The sequence below is a fragment of the Crotalus tigris genome, unplaced genomic scaffold (assembly GCF_016545835.1).
Source record: "Crotalus tigris isolate CLP2741 ecotype Arizona unplaced genomic scaffold, ASM1654583v1 scf7180000021643.52994198:917841, whole genome shotgun sequence".
In the NCBI taxonomy this organism is placed as follows: domain Eukaryota; kingdom Metazoa; phylum Chordata; class Lepidosauria; order Squamata; family Viperidae; genus Crotalus; species Crotalus tigris.
The window spans coordinates 165,001-177,303 of NW_024098611.1; the positions used below are offsets into that span (position 1 = coordinate 165,001).

General features: G+C 49.8%; 1 protein-coding gene across 1 annotated transcript in view; it reads left to right on the forward strand.

The window, feature by feature from the left end:
• XKR7 (XK related 7) overlaps window positions 1-9,860 on the forward strand; it is a 16,532-nt gene extending 6,672 nt beyond the window's left edge. The window contains exons 2-3 of the mRNA XM_039318911.1: window positions 6,905-7,104; window positions 8,332-9,860. Of these exons, the coding sequence (XP_039174845.1) occupies window positions 6,905-7,104; window positions 8,332-9,287 (1,156 nt within the window). The 3' untranslated portion in view covers window positions 9,288-9,860. The remainder of the gene's footprint in view (window positions 1-6,904; window positions 7,105-8,331) is intronic.
• Window positions 9,861-12,303: the final 2,443 nt, after the last annotated feature.

Genomic DNA, 12,303 nt, shown 5'->3' on the forward strand with positions numbered 1-12,303 from the left:
GCCTTAAGGACAAATGCATACAAAGTCAAAATTGAGAAGACAGCAGCAAACAGTAAGTGCCGCCTATGCAAAGAAGCTGAAGAAACAGTGGACCACTTGGTAAGCTGTTGCAAGAAGATCGCACAGACTGACTACAAGTAGCGGCATTACAAAGTAGCAACAATGGTGCATTGGAAGATCTGCAAAAAATATCATTTGCCTGTAAGCAAAAACTGGTGGGATCATAAAATAGAGAAAGTCATAAAAAATGATAAAATTAAACTGCTCTGGGACTTCAGAATTCAAACAGACAAGCACCTGCAACATAGCACCCCAGACTTAACAATTGTCGATAAGAAAGACAAAAAAGTCTGGATAGTGGACGTGGCAGTGCCTGGAGATAGCAGAATAGAAGAGAAAGAACTGGAGAAGATAACAAAATACAAAGACCTACAAATAGAAATACTGTGGCAAAAGCAAGCAAGGGTAGTACCAATAGTCATAGGCGCCTTGGGTGCAATCCCAAAACAACTGGAGCACCACTTGAACACCATTGGCATTGACAAATTCGCATTAGTCAATTGCAAAAGGCAGCCTTACTAGGAACTGCTTCCATCCTGCGACGATATCTGTAATACCATCAAACATCCACATCTGCCTATCCCAGGTCCTGGGTAAGGACTCGATAGGTAGACAAAATGCCAAATCCAGTCTGAATATCTGGCTGACTGTGCGATGATCCATAATAATAATAAAGTTGGGAGGGACCTTGGAGGTCATCTAGTCCAACCCTCTGCTCAGGCAGGAAACCCTAGACCAGTGGTGGTGAACCTATGGCACGCGTGCCAGAGGCGGCACTCAGAGCCCTCTCTGTGGGCACACATGCCGGTGCCCCAGCAGAGTTCACCAGAGTAGCGAGCACGTGGAGTTTGAAAGCGACGGGGCAGGAAGTGAGCAAGCAAGCGGCATTGGTCCCCCGGGTATGCCCTAGAGATGACAATGGACTGGCCCCGGCTGCACTTACCCAGTCTGCCGTGAACACTGCAGCCATGCCCACCCAGTAGGCCATGCCCCCTGCCCCCTCCGAGGGCACCACAATGCTGATGCAGCCCTGGCACTTTGCGATAAATAAGTGGGTTTGGGGGTTGCAGTTTGGGCACTCGGTCTCTAAAAGGTTCGCCATTACTGCCCTATACCATTTCGGACAAATGGCTGTCCAGTCTCTTCTTAAAGACTTCCAGTGTTGGAGCATTCACTGCTTCTGGAGGCAGGTTGTTCCACTGGTTAATTGTTCTCACTGTCAGGAAGTTTCTCCTTAGTTCCAGGTTGCTTCTCTCCTTGATTAGTTTCCGTCCATTGCTTCTTGTCCTGCCTTCAGGCGCTTTGGAGAATAGCTTGACTGCCTCTTCTTTGAGGCAGCCCCTGAAATACTGGAACCCTGCTATCATGTCCACCCTCATCCTTCTCTTCATACATCTCATCATCCCCTCCCCAAAATCAGTTTTATCTCAGGTCTGCTAGCATTTCACACGGCATTAAAAGTCCAGTTTTGCCATCCAGCCTGGGGCTTGGATAGCACAAAGAGTCTAGCTTTTGCTTGTGAGTGTGTTAAACGTGTGTTCTTGGCTGCTGTGCTCTTTTAGGTGCTTTTCGCTGGCTTTATTTTGTCCTGAAGCGTTACAGGTAGTCCTCAAAGTACGACAAAAACGGAGTCCAAAATTTCCATCGCTAAGCGAGACCTTCATTACGTTACCATTTTACAACCTTCCCTCGCCACAATTTTTAAGTGAATCCCTGCAGTTGTTTAGTCGGTCACCCGGTCGTTAAGTGAAACAGGCTTCCCGCATTGACTTTGCTTGTCAGAAGGTCGCAAAAGGGGATCAGGTGTCCCTGGGACGCTGCGACCGTCATAAATAGGAGTCAGTGGCCAAGCGTCCGAATTTTGATCACGTGACCCTAGGGAGGCTGCAATGGTCGTAAGTGTGAAAAACGGTCCCAAGTCCTTTTTTTGATGCTGTCGTAACTTTGAATGGTCACTAAAAAAACTGTTGTAAGTCAAAGATTAACTGTATATGGTTTATGACAGGGGTAGGCAACCTTGGCTCTTTTATGACTTGTGGACTTCAACTCCCAGAATTCCTGAGCCAGCCATGCTGAGGGGAAACGGAGAAATTTCCAAGCTGAGCCATGCTGGCTCAGGAATTCTGGGAGTTGAAGTCCATGAGTCATGGGGGGCCATAGTTCCCCCATGCTGGCTCAGGAATTCTGGGAGTTGAAGTCCACGAGTCATGAGGGGGCCATAGTTCCCTAATGCTGGCTGAGGAATTCTGGGAGTTGTCCACGAGTCATGAGGGGGCCATAGTTCCCCCATGCTGGCTCAGGAATTCTGGGAGTTGAAGTTCACCAGTCATGAGGGGGCCATAGTTCCCCCATGCTGGCTCAGGAATTCTGGGAGTTGAAGTTCACCAGTCATGAGGGGGCCATAGTTCCCCCATGCTGGCCCAGGAATTCTGGGAGTTGAAGTCCACAAGTCATGAGGGGGCCATAGTTCCCCCATGCTGGCTGAGGAATTCTGGGAGTTGAAGTTCACCAGTCATGAGGGGGCCATAGTTCCCCCATGCTGGCTCAGGAATTCTGGGAGTTGAAGTCCACCAATCATAAAAGAGCCAAGGTTGCCTACCCCTGGTTTATGAAGAAGGTTAATAAGGAGCATCTGTAGCTGGGCGCAAGCTGGGCCTGGTTGACCTCCAGGCAGCAACTGAAATACATAAATACATTGTTTTTCAACACATCTGTTTGAGAATTCAAGAGAACCGAGCAAGTTGCACTTGATGTACAGGGCAGAGAGACCCAACTTGAAAATGGGTGGACTTCAACTCCCAGAATTCCCCAGCCAGCAAAGTTTAATTCTGGGAGTGGCAGTCCACCCATCTTAAAGCATACTGCTGATGATGGTGATGGTGATGATGATGATGATAATGATGATAATGATAATAATAATAATAATAATAAAGTTGGAAGGGGCCTTGGAGGTCATCTAGTCCAACCCCTTGCTCAGGCAGGAAACCCTAAACCATTTCAGACAAGCGGCTGTCCAGTCTCTTCTTAAAAACTTCCAGTGTTGGAGTAACGTGAAAGTCAGCAAACTGCAGCTCCATCGCCCTTCGTCTGCATTCACACAATGCCTGAAATCCCGGCTGAGCGGGTTCTGTCCCAACCAACCGTATAACAGCAAAATATAATCTTCTGGGTCACACAGCATGTGGAAATTGTTGACCTCCCCCCCTTCCCCATCCTGGGCTGAAGTGTTGTGTGAACGCAGCCGAAACCTTTGAAAATATCTGCAGACTTTGCAAGACGGGGGAAACGATGGATGGTTGGGTTTCTTCCAGACTTGAAGAGACTCAGCACGGAGAGGTCAGAGGCGTTGGGGGAAGGGATGGATTTTTTTTAATGGGTTTTGGAAAAATTCCCAGCTTCCCAAAAGCTCCGGCGTTTTGCTGATACCGTGAATTGCTTTCAGAAGCGCTGAACGGAAAGAGCCAACAAAACAGCCCATTTCTCAACCCTTCCTTGAGAGAGACGTGGGGCTCAGCTGCTGCTTCTCGAAATGGAAAATAATATTATATTACAGGGTAATGAATGGAGCTGGGAGGAGGGAGGGGGAGAAACATCCCTTCCCTCTCATCATTTTTCGATATTAAAAAACGATGTTGAGACACTAGGAAAAAGTACAGAGAAGAGCAGCAAAGATGATCAGGGGACCGGAGGCTAAAAGATATGAAGAACAGTTGCTGGAATTGGGGATGTCAACTTTCGTGAAGAGCAGGACCAGGAGTGATATGATAGCAGTGTTCCAGTGTCTTAGGGGCTGCCCCGAAGAAGAGGGAGTCAAGCTAGTCTCCAAAGCACCAGAAGGCCAGACAAGAAGCAATGGATGGAAGCTAATCAAGGAGAGAAGCAACCTAGAACTAAGGAGAAACTTCCTGACAGTGAGAACAATTAACCAGTGGAACAGTCTTGCCTTCAGACGTTATCAATACTCCATCACTGGAGGCTTTTAAGAAGAGATTAAACATTCACTTGTCTGAGAATATATAGGTTCTCCTGTTTGGGCGGGGGGCTGGACTAGAAGACCTTCAAGGTCCCTTCCAGCTCTATTCTATTCTATTCTATTCTATTCTATTCTATTCTATTCTATTCTATTCTATTCTATTCTATTCTATTCTATTCTATTCTATCCCATAATTCTATTCTATTCTATTCTATTCTATTCTATTCTATTCTATTCTATTCTATTCTATTCCATTCCATTCTAATCAAGGAGAGAAGCAACCTGGAATTAAGGAGAAATTTCCTGACGGTGGGAACAATTAACCAGTGGAATGATATGGCTGGGTACCTAAAATGCCAAAGAGTGATGGCCAAGGTTTTGATTTTGGTGCTTTCCAGGGAGAAGGAAAAAGTTGGGGACACAGCTGAACCCAGCCAGCAATCTTTGCCGATGCCCCCTTTGCATCACCCAAATTCTGGGAGCATAAATGGCACAGAATATGCACATCGCGTCTTTACGTGCACCAAATGTAGTTGCGTCTATTTTCTCCATTCCCTCAATTAAGCTTGATTGCCAAGAAGCCCAAAAGTGTCAAGTGGTTTAATATCCGGAATTTCCAACCAGCTTTGCGTATTTCAAGAAGACGCAGCTGCATAAATATTTTCCCCCCCCTCCAGTTGTGACGATCTAGATTTCATGAAAAGCCTGATTTTTTTTAATGGTGCACAGTTTTTTTTTAAAAAAAAATATACTATTTTTGCTCTGCTTTTGCTTCTCTTTCTCGCCTTAAATTAGCAGCCTCCTGGATTCTCCATCCTGAGAATTTGGAAATGGACTTACAGGCATTTTCTGCCCGTGTTCCGCTGATATGGAGACCCAGATTCTGGTTGATTTTTTTTTTTTTTTTTGCTGGGCGCATACAGGGAGTCCCAGACTTATGACAGGGACTGTTCAAAGTTACCCCGGCATTGAAAAACCTGACTTACGACCTTTTTTTCCCATGCCTACCACCATTGTAGCCTCCTGTGATCAAAATGGCAGGTCATGGGATCCAGATTTAAACACTGACTCATAGTTATGATGGTCGCAGTGTCCTGTGGTCCCCTTTTGCGTAAAATGGGAGAAACTTCACTTAAATAAATAAGGAAAACAATGGAGAATCGGTGAATGCTCCAACACTGGAAGTTTTTAAGAAGAGACTGGACAGACATTTGTCTGAAATGGTGTAGGACAGTAGTGGCGAACTTATGGCAAGGGTGCCAGAGGCGGCACTCAGAGCCGTCTCTGTGGGCACATGCGCTGTCACCCTAGTCCTAGGCCTTCAGCTGGGTTTTATAAAACCTTTTCGCTTTAGGATTCCGCCACCATGTGCAAAAAAAAAAAAGTTTCAATCAGTCAATTTCAACTTCTTACGGGGAAAAAAAAGATCTCGCAAAGTTGGAATTGATTGATTGAACTTTTTAGTCCCACCCAGTCTGCCATTACCACACCCACGCCCACCCAATTCACCACACCCACCCAATGGGCCACACCCACCTGGCACCCGACGATGCATAAATGGGTTTTGGGTTGCAGTTTGGGCACTCGGTCTCTAAAAGGTTCGCCATCACTGGTGTAGGGTTTCCTGCCTGAGCAGGGGGTTGGACTAGATGACCTCCAAGGTCCCTTTGAACTTTTTTATTAGTATTATTATTAGTAGTATTATATGGTTCTACATAACCTGAAGAATATGGTCTTCAACAGGGGAACCCACGGGGGCATCAAATAGTCAAGAGAATGTATCTCATTGCATGATTGAAGTACCCCCTCTTTTTAACACTTGCCATTTTGCAGTTGCTCACTGCTGAATGATTTTAAAAATCATGCTGGAAGTGATGGGAGAGCTACTGTATATCTTACTTTTAATCTAAAAACATTAGGCTCAAATCTTTAAAAAATATGCATAGCCTTCTCAAAATATGGTTGGATGGTTGAATTTGGTACAGCCAAATTTTAGAATGACTAGCATGTAATATAAAGGATGCAATGTTCTAAGCCAGGTATATATTTGAAAATTCTTCCAAAAGATCTATGAATACTGTGTTTCCCCGAAAATAAGACCTGCCCCCTAAAATAAGCCCTAGTGAAACTTTTAGAGACCAAGTGCCCGAAAACTGGCCCCGCCCCCACTCCATCCCCCCTGCCCCACTCCCACTCTGCCCCCCCCCATCCCCTGCCCCGCCTGCCCACAGGACCACTCACTGCCTCCAGGGCCCGCTGCAGATCGCCCAGGCAACCCTGCATTGTTATGGTGGCCATACCCTCTGCCCGCGCCCTGCAGCATCAACTGCATGATGGGGTGTGAGGACAGAGTCTTATCTACACGCTGCCTAGCTGCCATGTCCTTGGCTACGTTGCTCCACGTGGGCCATGCTCGGGGGCGACTCTCCTCCAGGGGGGCTGCTGGAGTCAAGGGGGGAGGCGAGGCTGGGGCAACGGGACATGTGCCCACAGAGAGGGCTCCGAGTGCCACCTCTGGCACCTATACCATAGGTTCGCCACCACTACCCCAGCTTGATTTTGGGGGATAGACCTAATATAAGCCCTAGTTTTGGGGTGAGGCCCACGCCTAAAAACCAAGTTAGGGATGGGGTTGGTGGAGCTCCATTGTTGTGCTTAGCAACAAAACCGTGGGCTTGATTGTGGTCGTAAGCCGAGGACTGCCCACACTGACTTCACAACTGCAGTGATTCATTTAACAATGGCGGCAAAAAAGGGGCAAAACTCAGTGAACAGCTGCCTCGCTTAGCAGTGGAAATTTTGGGCTCAGCTATGGTTGTAAGTTGAGGACTACCTGTGCTTGCTTTCCTCTCTCCCCGCCCTTTTCAACAGGTACCTGAGGACCCTCTACCTGGGTCTCCAGAGCCGGTGGCAGTCCGAGCATCGCGAGCGCCATTTCTACTGGAGGATGATGTTCGAGTGCGCCGACGTCAGCATGTTGCGCCTTCTGGAGACCTTCCTCAAGAGCGGCCCCCAGCTGGTGCTGCAGCTGAGCATCATGCTGCAACAGAACCGGATTGACCCGCTGCAGGGTACGTGGAGGGTGCCCCAGGTGGGCAGGGAAGGGGCGTGAGAGACACGTGGGGAAGCTGAGAGCATGCCACTGGTAGTGAGAGATCTGGGGGAAGGCACCTCCAAGGAACTCTACTCAGTGTAAACTGGGAATCAGGTCCTTCCTTGGTGCTCCCTGAGCTGGGTGAATTTCTGGCAGATGCCTCGTTACCCGATTATGTAACCTCATCAGTGCTGGAAGGGAGTGGGGTTTGAGGAGAGGAGGAGGAGGAGGAAGATGATGAGGTGATGGTGGCGGAGGAGGTGGTGGTGGTGGAGGAGGTGGAGGAGGAGGAGGAGGAAGAGGAGGAAGTGGAGGAGGAGGAGGAGGAAGAAGGATGAGGAAGTGATGGTGGAGGAGGAGGTGGTGGTGGTGGAGGAGGAGGAGGTGGAGGAGGAGGAGGAAGAGGAGGAGGTGGAAGTGGAAAAGGAGGAGGAGGAGGAAAAGGAGGAGGAGGAGGAGGAGGAAGAGGAGGAAGAGGAGGAGGAGGTGATGGTGATGGAGGAGGTGGTGGTGGTGGAGGAGGTGGAGGAGGAGGAGGAGGAGGAGGAAGAGGTGGAGGAGGAGGAGGAGGAGGAGGAGGAGGAAGAAGAGGTTGAGAAGGTGATGGTGGAGGAGGAGGTGGAGGAGGAGGAGGAAGAGGAGGAGGTGGAGGTGGAAAAGGAGGAGGAGGAGGAAAAGGAGGAAGAGGAGGAGGAGGAGGACTGTGGGGTCTTTACTGCTCTCTGATTTTGATTGTTTTCTTGCAGACGTTTCATGGTAGCCCTGATGATGTTCCCTAGCTGGGTCATGAAACGCCTCCAGGAAAAAAAACCCAGCTCAGAGATCACCAAGGACCCCACAGTCCTCCTTCCTCCTCCTCCACTCTGCAAACCACACTCCATTTTTTCTCCATCATCATTTCTAAATTTGTCACTTTGGTTTGACTTCTCCTGACTTCTTTCCCATGTATGAACACCAATGTAGATGTTAGGTGGTTGAACTTCCAGCCTCTTTGTCTCCTCGGTGATGTACCTCCAAGGTGTCCTCTCCTTGTCTCCTCTTCGTTTTTCTTTCAGATCAATGCTCTTTCCCCCTCCCCCCCATCCGGGCTCGAGGCGGTCACCCCACCCCTGTGGTCTCCTCCAGCTTCAGTTCCATTTCTTTCCTGGAGAACCTTCAAAGACACCCTATCTTCTCCCTAATTCTTTGTTTGTCTCTTGGGAAGGTCTCTCAGCCTCTGCCTCGCTGGTGTCTCTCGCCTGGACTCTGGCCTCCTACCAAAAGGTGCTCCGGGATTCCCGGGAAGACAAGATGCCCATGTCCTACAAAGGTGCCATGGTCCAGATCCTGTGGCACCTCTTCACCATTGCCGCCCGAGCCATCGCCTTCGCCGTTTTCGCCTCTGTCTTTCAGCTCTACTTCAGCATCTTCATCGTCACCCACTGGTGCATCATGACCTTCTGGATCATCCAAGGCGAGACGGATTTCTGCATGTCCAAGTGGGAGGAGATCATCTACAACATGGTGGTGGGCATCATCTACATCTTCTGCTGGTTCAACGTCAAGGAAGGCCGCAGCCGTTGCCGCATGTCCATCTACTACATCATCACCCTGTTGGAGAACGCCGCGCTGACGGGCCTCTGGTATTGGTTCCGCGAACAGAACGTGGTCTCTGAGTTCTACGCCTTGATCGTCGTGTGCGTGGTAGCCTCCAGCTTTGCTTTGGGAGTTTTCTTCATGTTCATCTACTATTGCCTCTTGCACCCCAGTGGGACCATTTTCGGGGCCCAGAACACTGGCTGTCTCTGTGGGGAAGAGCCCACCACCGTACCCCGGGCTACGGGGCCTCCGCCAGACGTGATCACCAGTCCTCCACGCTCCTTGCCGAGGACTACAGAGCGAGAGGGGATGCCAGGGGACAGAGATAGCTGCGGGCCGGTCTTTCAAGTCAGGCCCAGCATGCCTTCCACCCCTATAGCCCGGGCCCCACGGACAGAGGGGCCTGTTATCCGCATTGATTTGCCACGCAAGAAGTACCCCGCCTGGGACGCCCATTTCATAGACAGGCGTCTACGTAAGACCATCCTAGCTCTTGAGTACACCTCTCCGGCCACACCACGCCTACAGTATCGCAGTATGGGGGCATCGCAGGAGCTGTTGGAATATGAGACCACTGTGTGAGCTGGCCAGGAGGGACCCTTCCAGGGCACTTGGGCTGAAATGGGGTCCAAGCAGCCCGAGTGAGCAGGCCTTGGGGCCGTCCCGGTCCTTTTTGGGTGGGATGGCGGGAGTGGCAGTCCAGCAAGCATCAGGATGTCCCATTCCCACATCGCAATATTCGGTTTAAGTCCTCCTTCACCCGATACAGACTGCTGGTGGTTCTCCCCTGCAAAGGTGGTTAACTGGTGCTATTTGCTTTTCTCTCAGCTCACCGTTTGAGCTATGCATTGGGTGGGTTGCGACACACACCCCTCCACACCCTCCTTGTGGGCCGGCCCCTTGTTTCTCCTCCTCCCAAGTTCCAGGAGGGACCCTAATTCCCAGCCAAGCCGCTCTCAAAATACCTCACTGTGACTTGAGCCAAGGCCACTAAGGGCTTCTGTTATCTCCGGTGCCCAGGAAGCGGTGGGCTGGGAGCGGGTGGGCGACACGAGCACAGGGGGGCCATCTCCGTGATGAGTGGTGTGTCAGGGGTGATGAGAACCGCAGACGCCCAAGGGAGTCCTAGAAGGGGGTGGGAAGACGGTTGTAAAGCAGGAGGAGGAACAGATTTTAGGCTGCGGGCAACTTTCTGGCAACGGGGGAGGGTGGGGGTGGGATTCGATCCCAGGACTGTGTATTGGTGGGTGCCTGGCTTTGTTTGGAAGAAGACCAGAGGGCTGGCAAGCTTTTCATGCAGGAAACAAAGCTGGCATTGAGAAGCAGGACTGTTCACCCCGTTTTCGACTCGCCTCCCCCCCCCCAAACTGAACCCAAAAGATTTCCCAAGGCAGCAGATCCATCAACATTGTCCGTTTGGGAGGGCAGATTCTGGATTTGGGGAAAGGTCTGCAGTGCTGTTGAGTATCCTTATTCACAGGATGGGGGTGGGGGACACACCATTCGTTGCCCCCTATCCTACGACTATTTGTCAGCCCCCAACTGAACGAGAAGGCTTCTTGAAGGAGCCGATCCGATTCTAGGACCCCCTGGATTGAAATGGTGCCATGAAACCCAAGCTTTAGTGAGTATTAAAGAGTGTGTGTGTGTGTGTATGGGGTGGGGTTGTTTGGTTTGTTATTGCAGGAGGGGTGTTAGTATTAGCCTTCCAGTTGGCAGGCTCCAGATGTGGGTGGGAATTGGTGATGGCAGGCGGGAATGGCATGGAAGATGGAAGAAAAGACACTTAGGGAATGACTAGATAAGAGGCAGCTTAGCCCTCGGCTACATAATGGTTGCAGGAATTAAATGGAATTGAATACAGGTCATCCTCGACTTACGACAGTTCATTTAGTGCAGTGTTTCTCAACCTTTTTAATGCCACGACCCTCCAATCAGTCGTAAGTCGAGGACTACTCAACCGGTCGTAAGTCAAGGACTACTCAACTGGTGCAGCACCGTTTGCAGACTGGGACTTTTGGCAGGCTCAGCAGGGCAGAGACAGCCTGGACAATTCCGATTGGCTTTTGAAAGCCAATAGAATTAGACTCTATTCAAGAGAGTCTCTTCTATGGGCTTTCAAAAGCCAATAGACTAAAAGGGAGTAGCACAGCTAAGGAAAAGGGGGAAAAAAAATGGCGGACTGCGTTGTTTGGCGACCCCCGTGAAATGGTGTTCGACCCCAAATGGGGTCCTGACCCACAGGTTGAGAACCACTGATTTAGTGGCTACAACATCGCTGAAAAAAGCATGTTATGACTGCTTTTCACTCTTACAACCGTTGCAGCATCCCCACGTGCACGTGACCGAGAATCCGACGCTTGGCCACCGACTCGTATTTATGATGGTTTGTGCAGTGTCCCGGGGGGTCACGCGATCCCCTTTGGTGGCCTTCTGACCAACAAACTCAAAGGGGAAGCCAAATTCACTGAACAACTGGTTCAGTGTCTTGCTTAGTGACAGAAATTCTGAGCGCAATTCTGGTCGTACGCCGAGGACTACCTCTACCTTATTTAACCAGCTACAATTAGACGCACAAGGAATTTCTCTCTGATACAGCAGCGCTCAGGAACAGGATCATGGGGGACTCTCCGTAGTTTCTCAGGCGGTGAAAGAGGCGGTGGGAATTTGGTACTTTCAGACTCGGAAAAGGAATGTCGGCTTTAGGCCAGACACTAAACACAACCAGATGAGTTGATTCTATTTTACTGTAAGGCTACGTTAACAGCATTTTTACAGGTGCGAAAGTACAAATCTCCCACTGTTACTTTTACATCCGGAGAAAGTAAGGAGGATCCCTTCTGAACTTCTTTCTCCGTCCGTTATGCAGCTGAGGGCTGAGCTGTCTCTTATCTAACTGTGCACTAGGCTAGAGGGTCTCCAATTGTGGCCGCTTTAAGGCTTGTGGACTTCAACTCCCAGAATTCCTCAGCCAGCAAAGCTGGCTGAGGAATTCTGGGAGTTGAAGTCCACAGGTTTTAAAATGGCCAAGATTGGAGAATCCTGCACTAGGCAACATTCTTTTGCCCCCTCGCCTTCTCTCTTCCTCACACACCATTACTCCCAGAATGCACAGCTCCCCTGGCATCCCAAGAGCAGCCACCAGGGGGAGGAACACTAATTAACATTCCAGCTCCGCACAAGGAATCCTGGGAATTAGCTAAACGGTGCCAAATTAGCGCTTGTTCTCTCTCTTCAGGCCTACTCACGATCACAGCCTTCTGGATTACTGGACTACAGTTCCCTTCACGGCAGCCAACCAGGCTAGGAGCCCTACTGGCTGGGAGTCATTGGAACTGTAGTCTGAGGTAGTTCTAAAGTTGTTAGGTTGGACTTCCATCCCGACAATTCTCAGCCAGAATTGACGATCGTTTTATAAACTGGAATAACGGGTTATTATTTTCCGTGACCGCCCCTCGGTTAGCCGGCATAGCTAGTCCCCGGCTTACAACTACTCATTTACCAACTGTTGGAAGTTACAACAGCGCTGAAAAAGGGATTTAGGGCTGGTCCTCGTACTTACGACCGTCTCAGCCTTCCCCACCGTCACGCGATCATC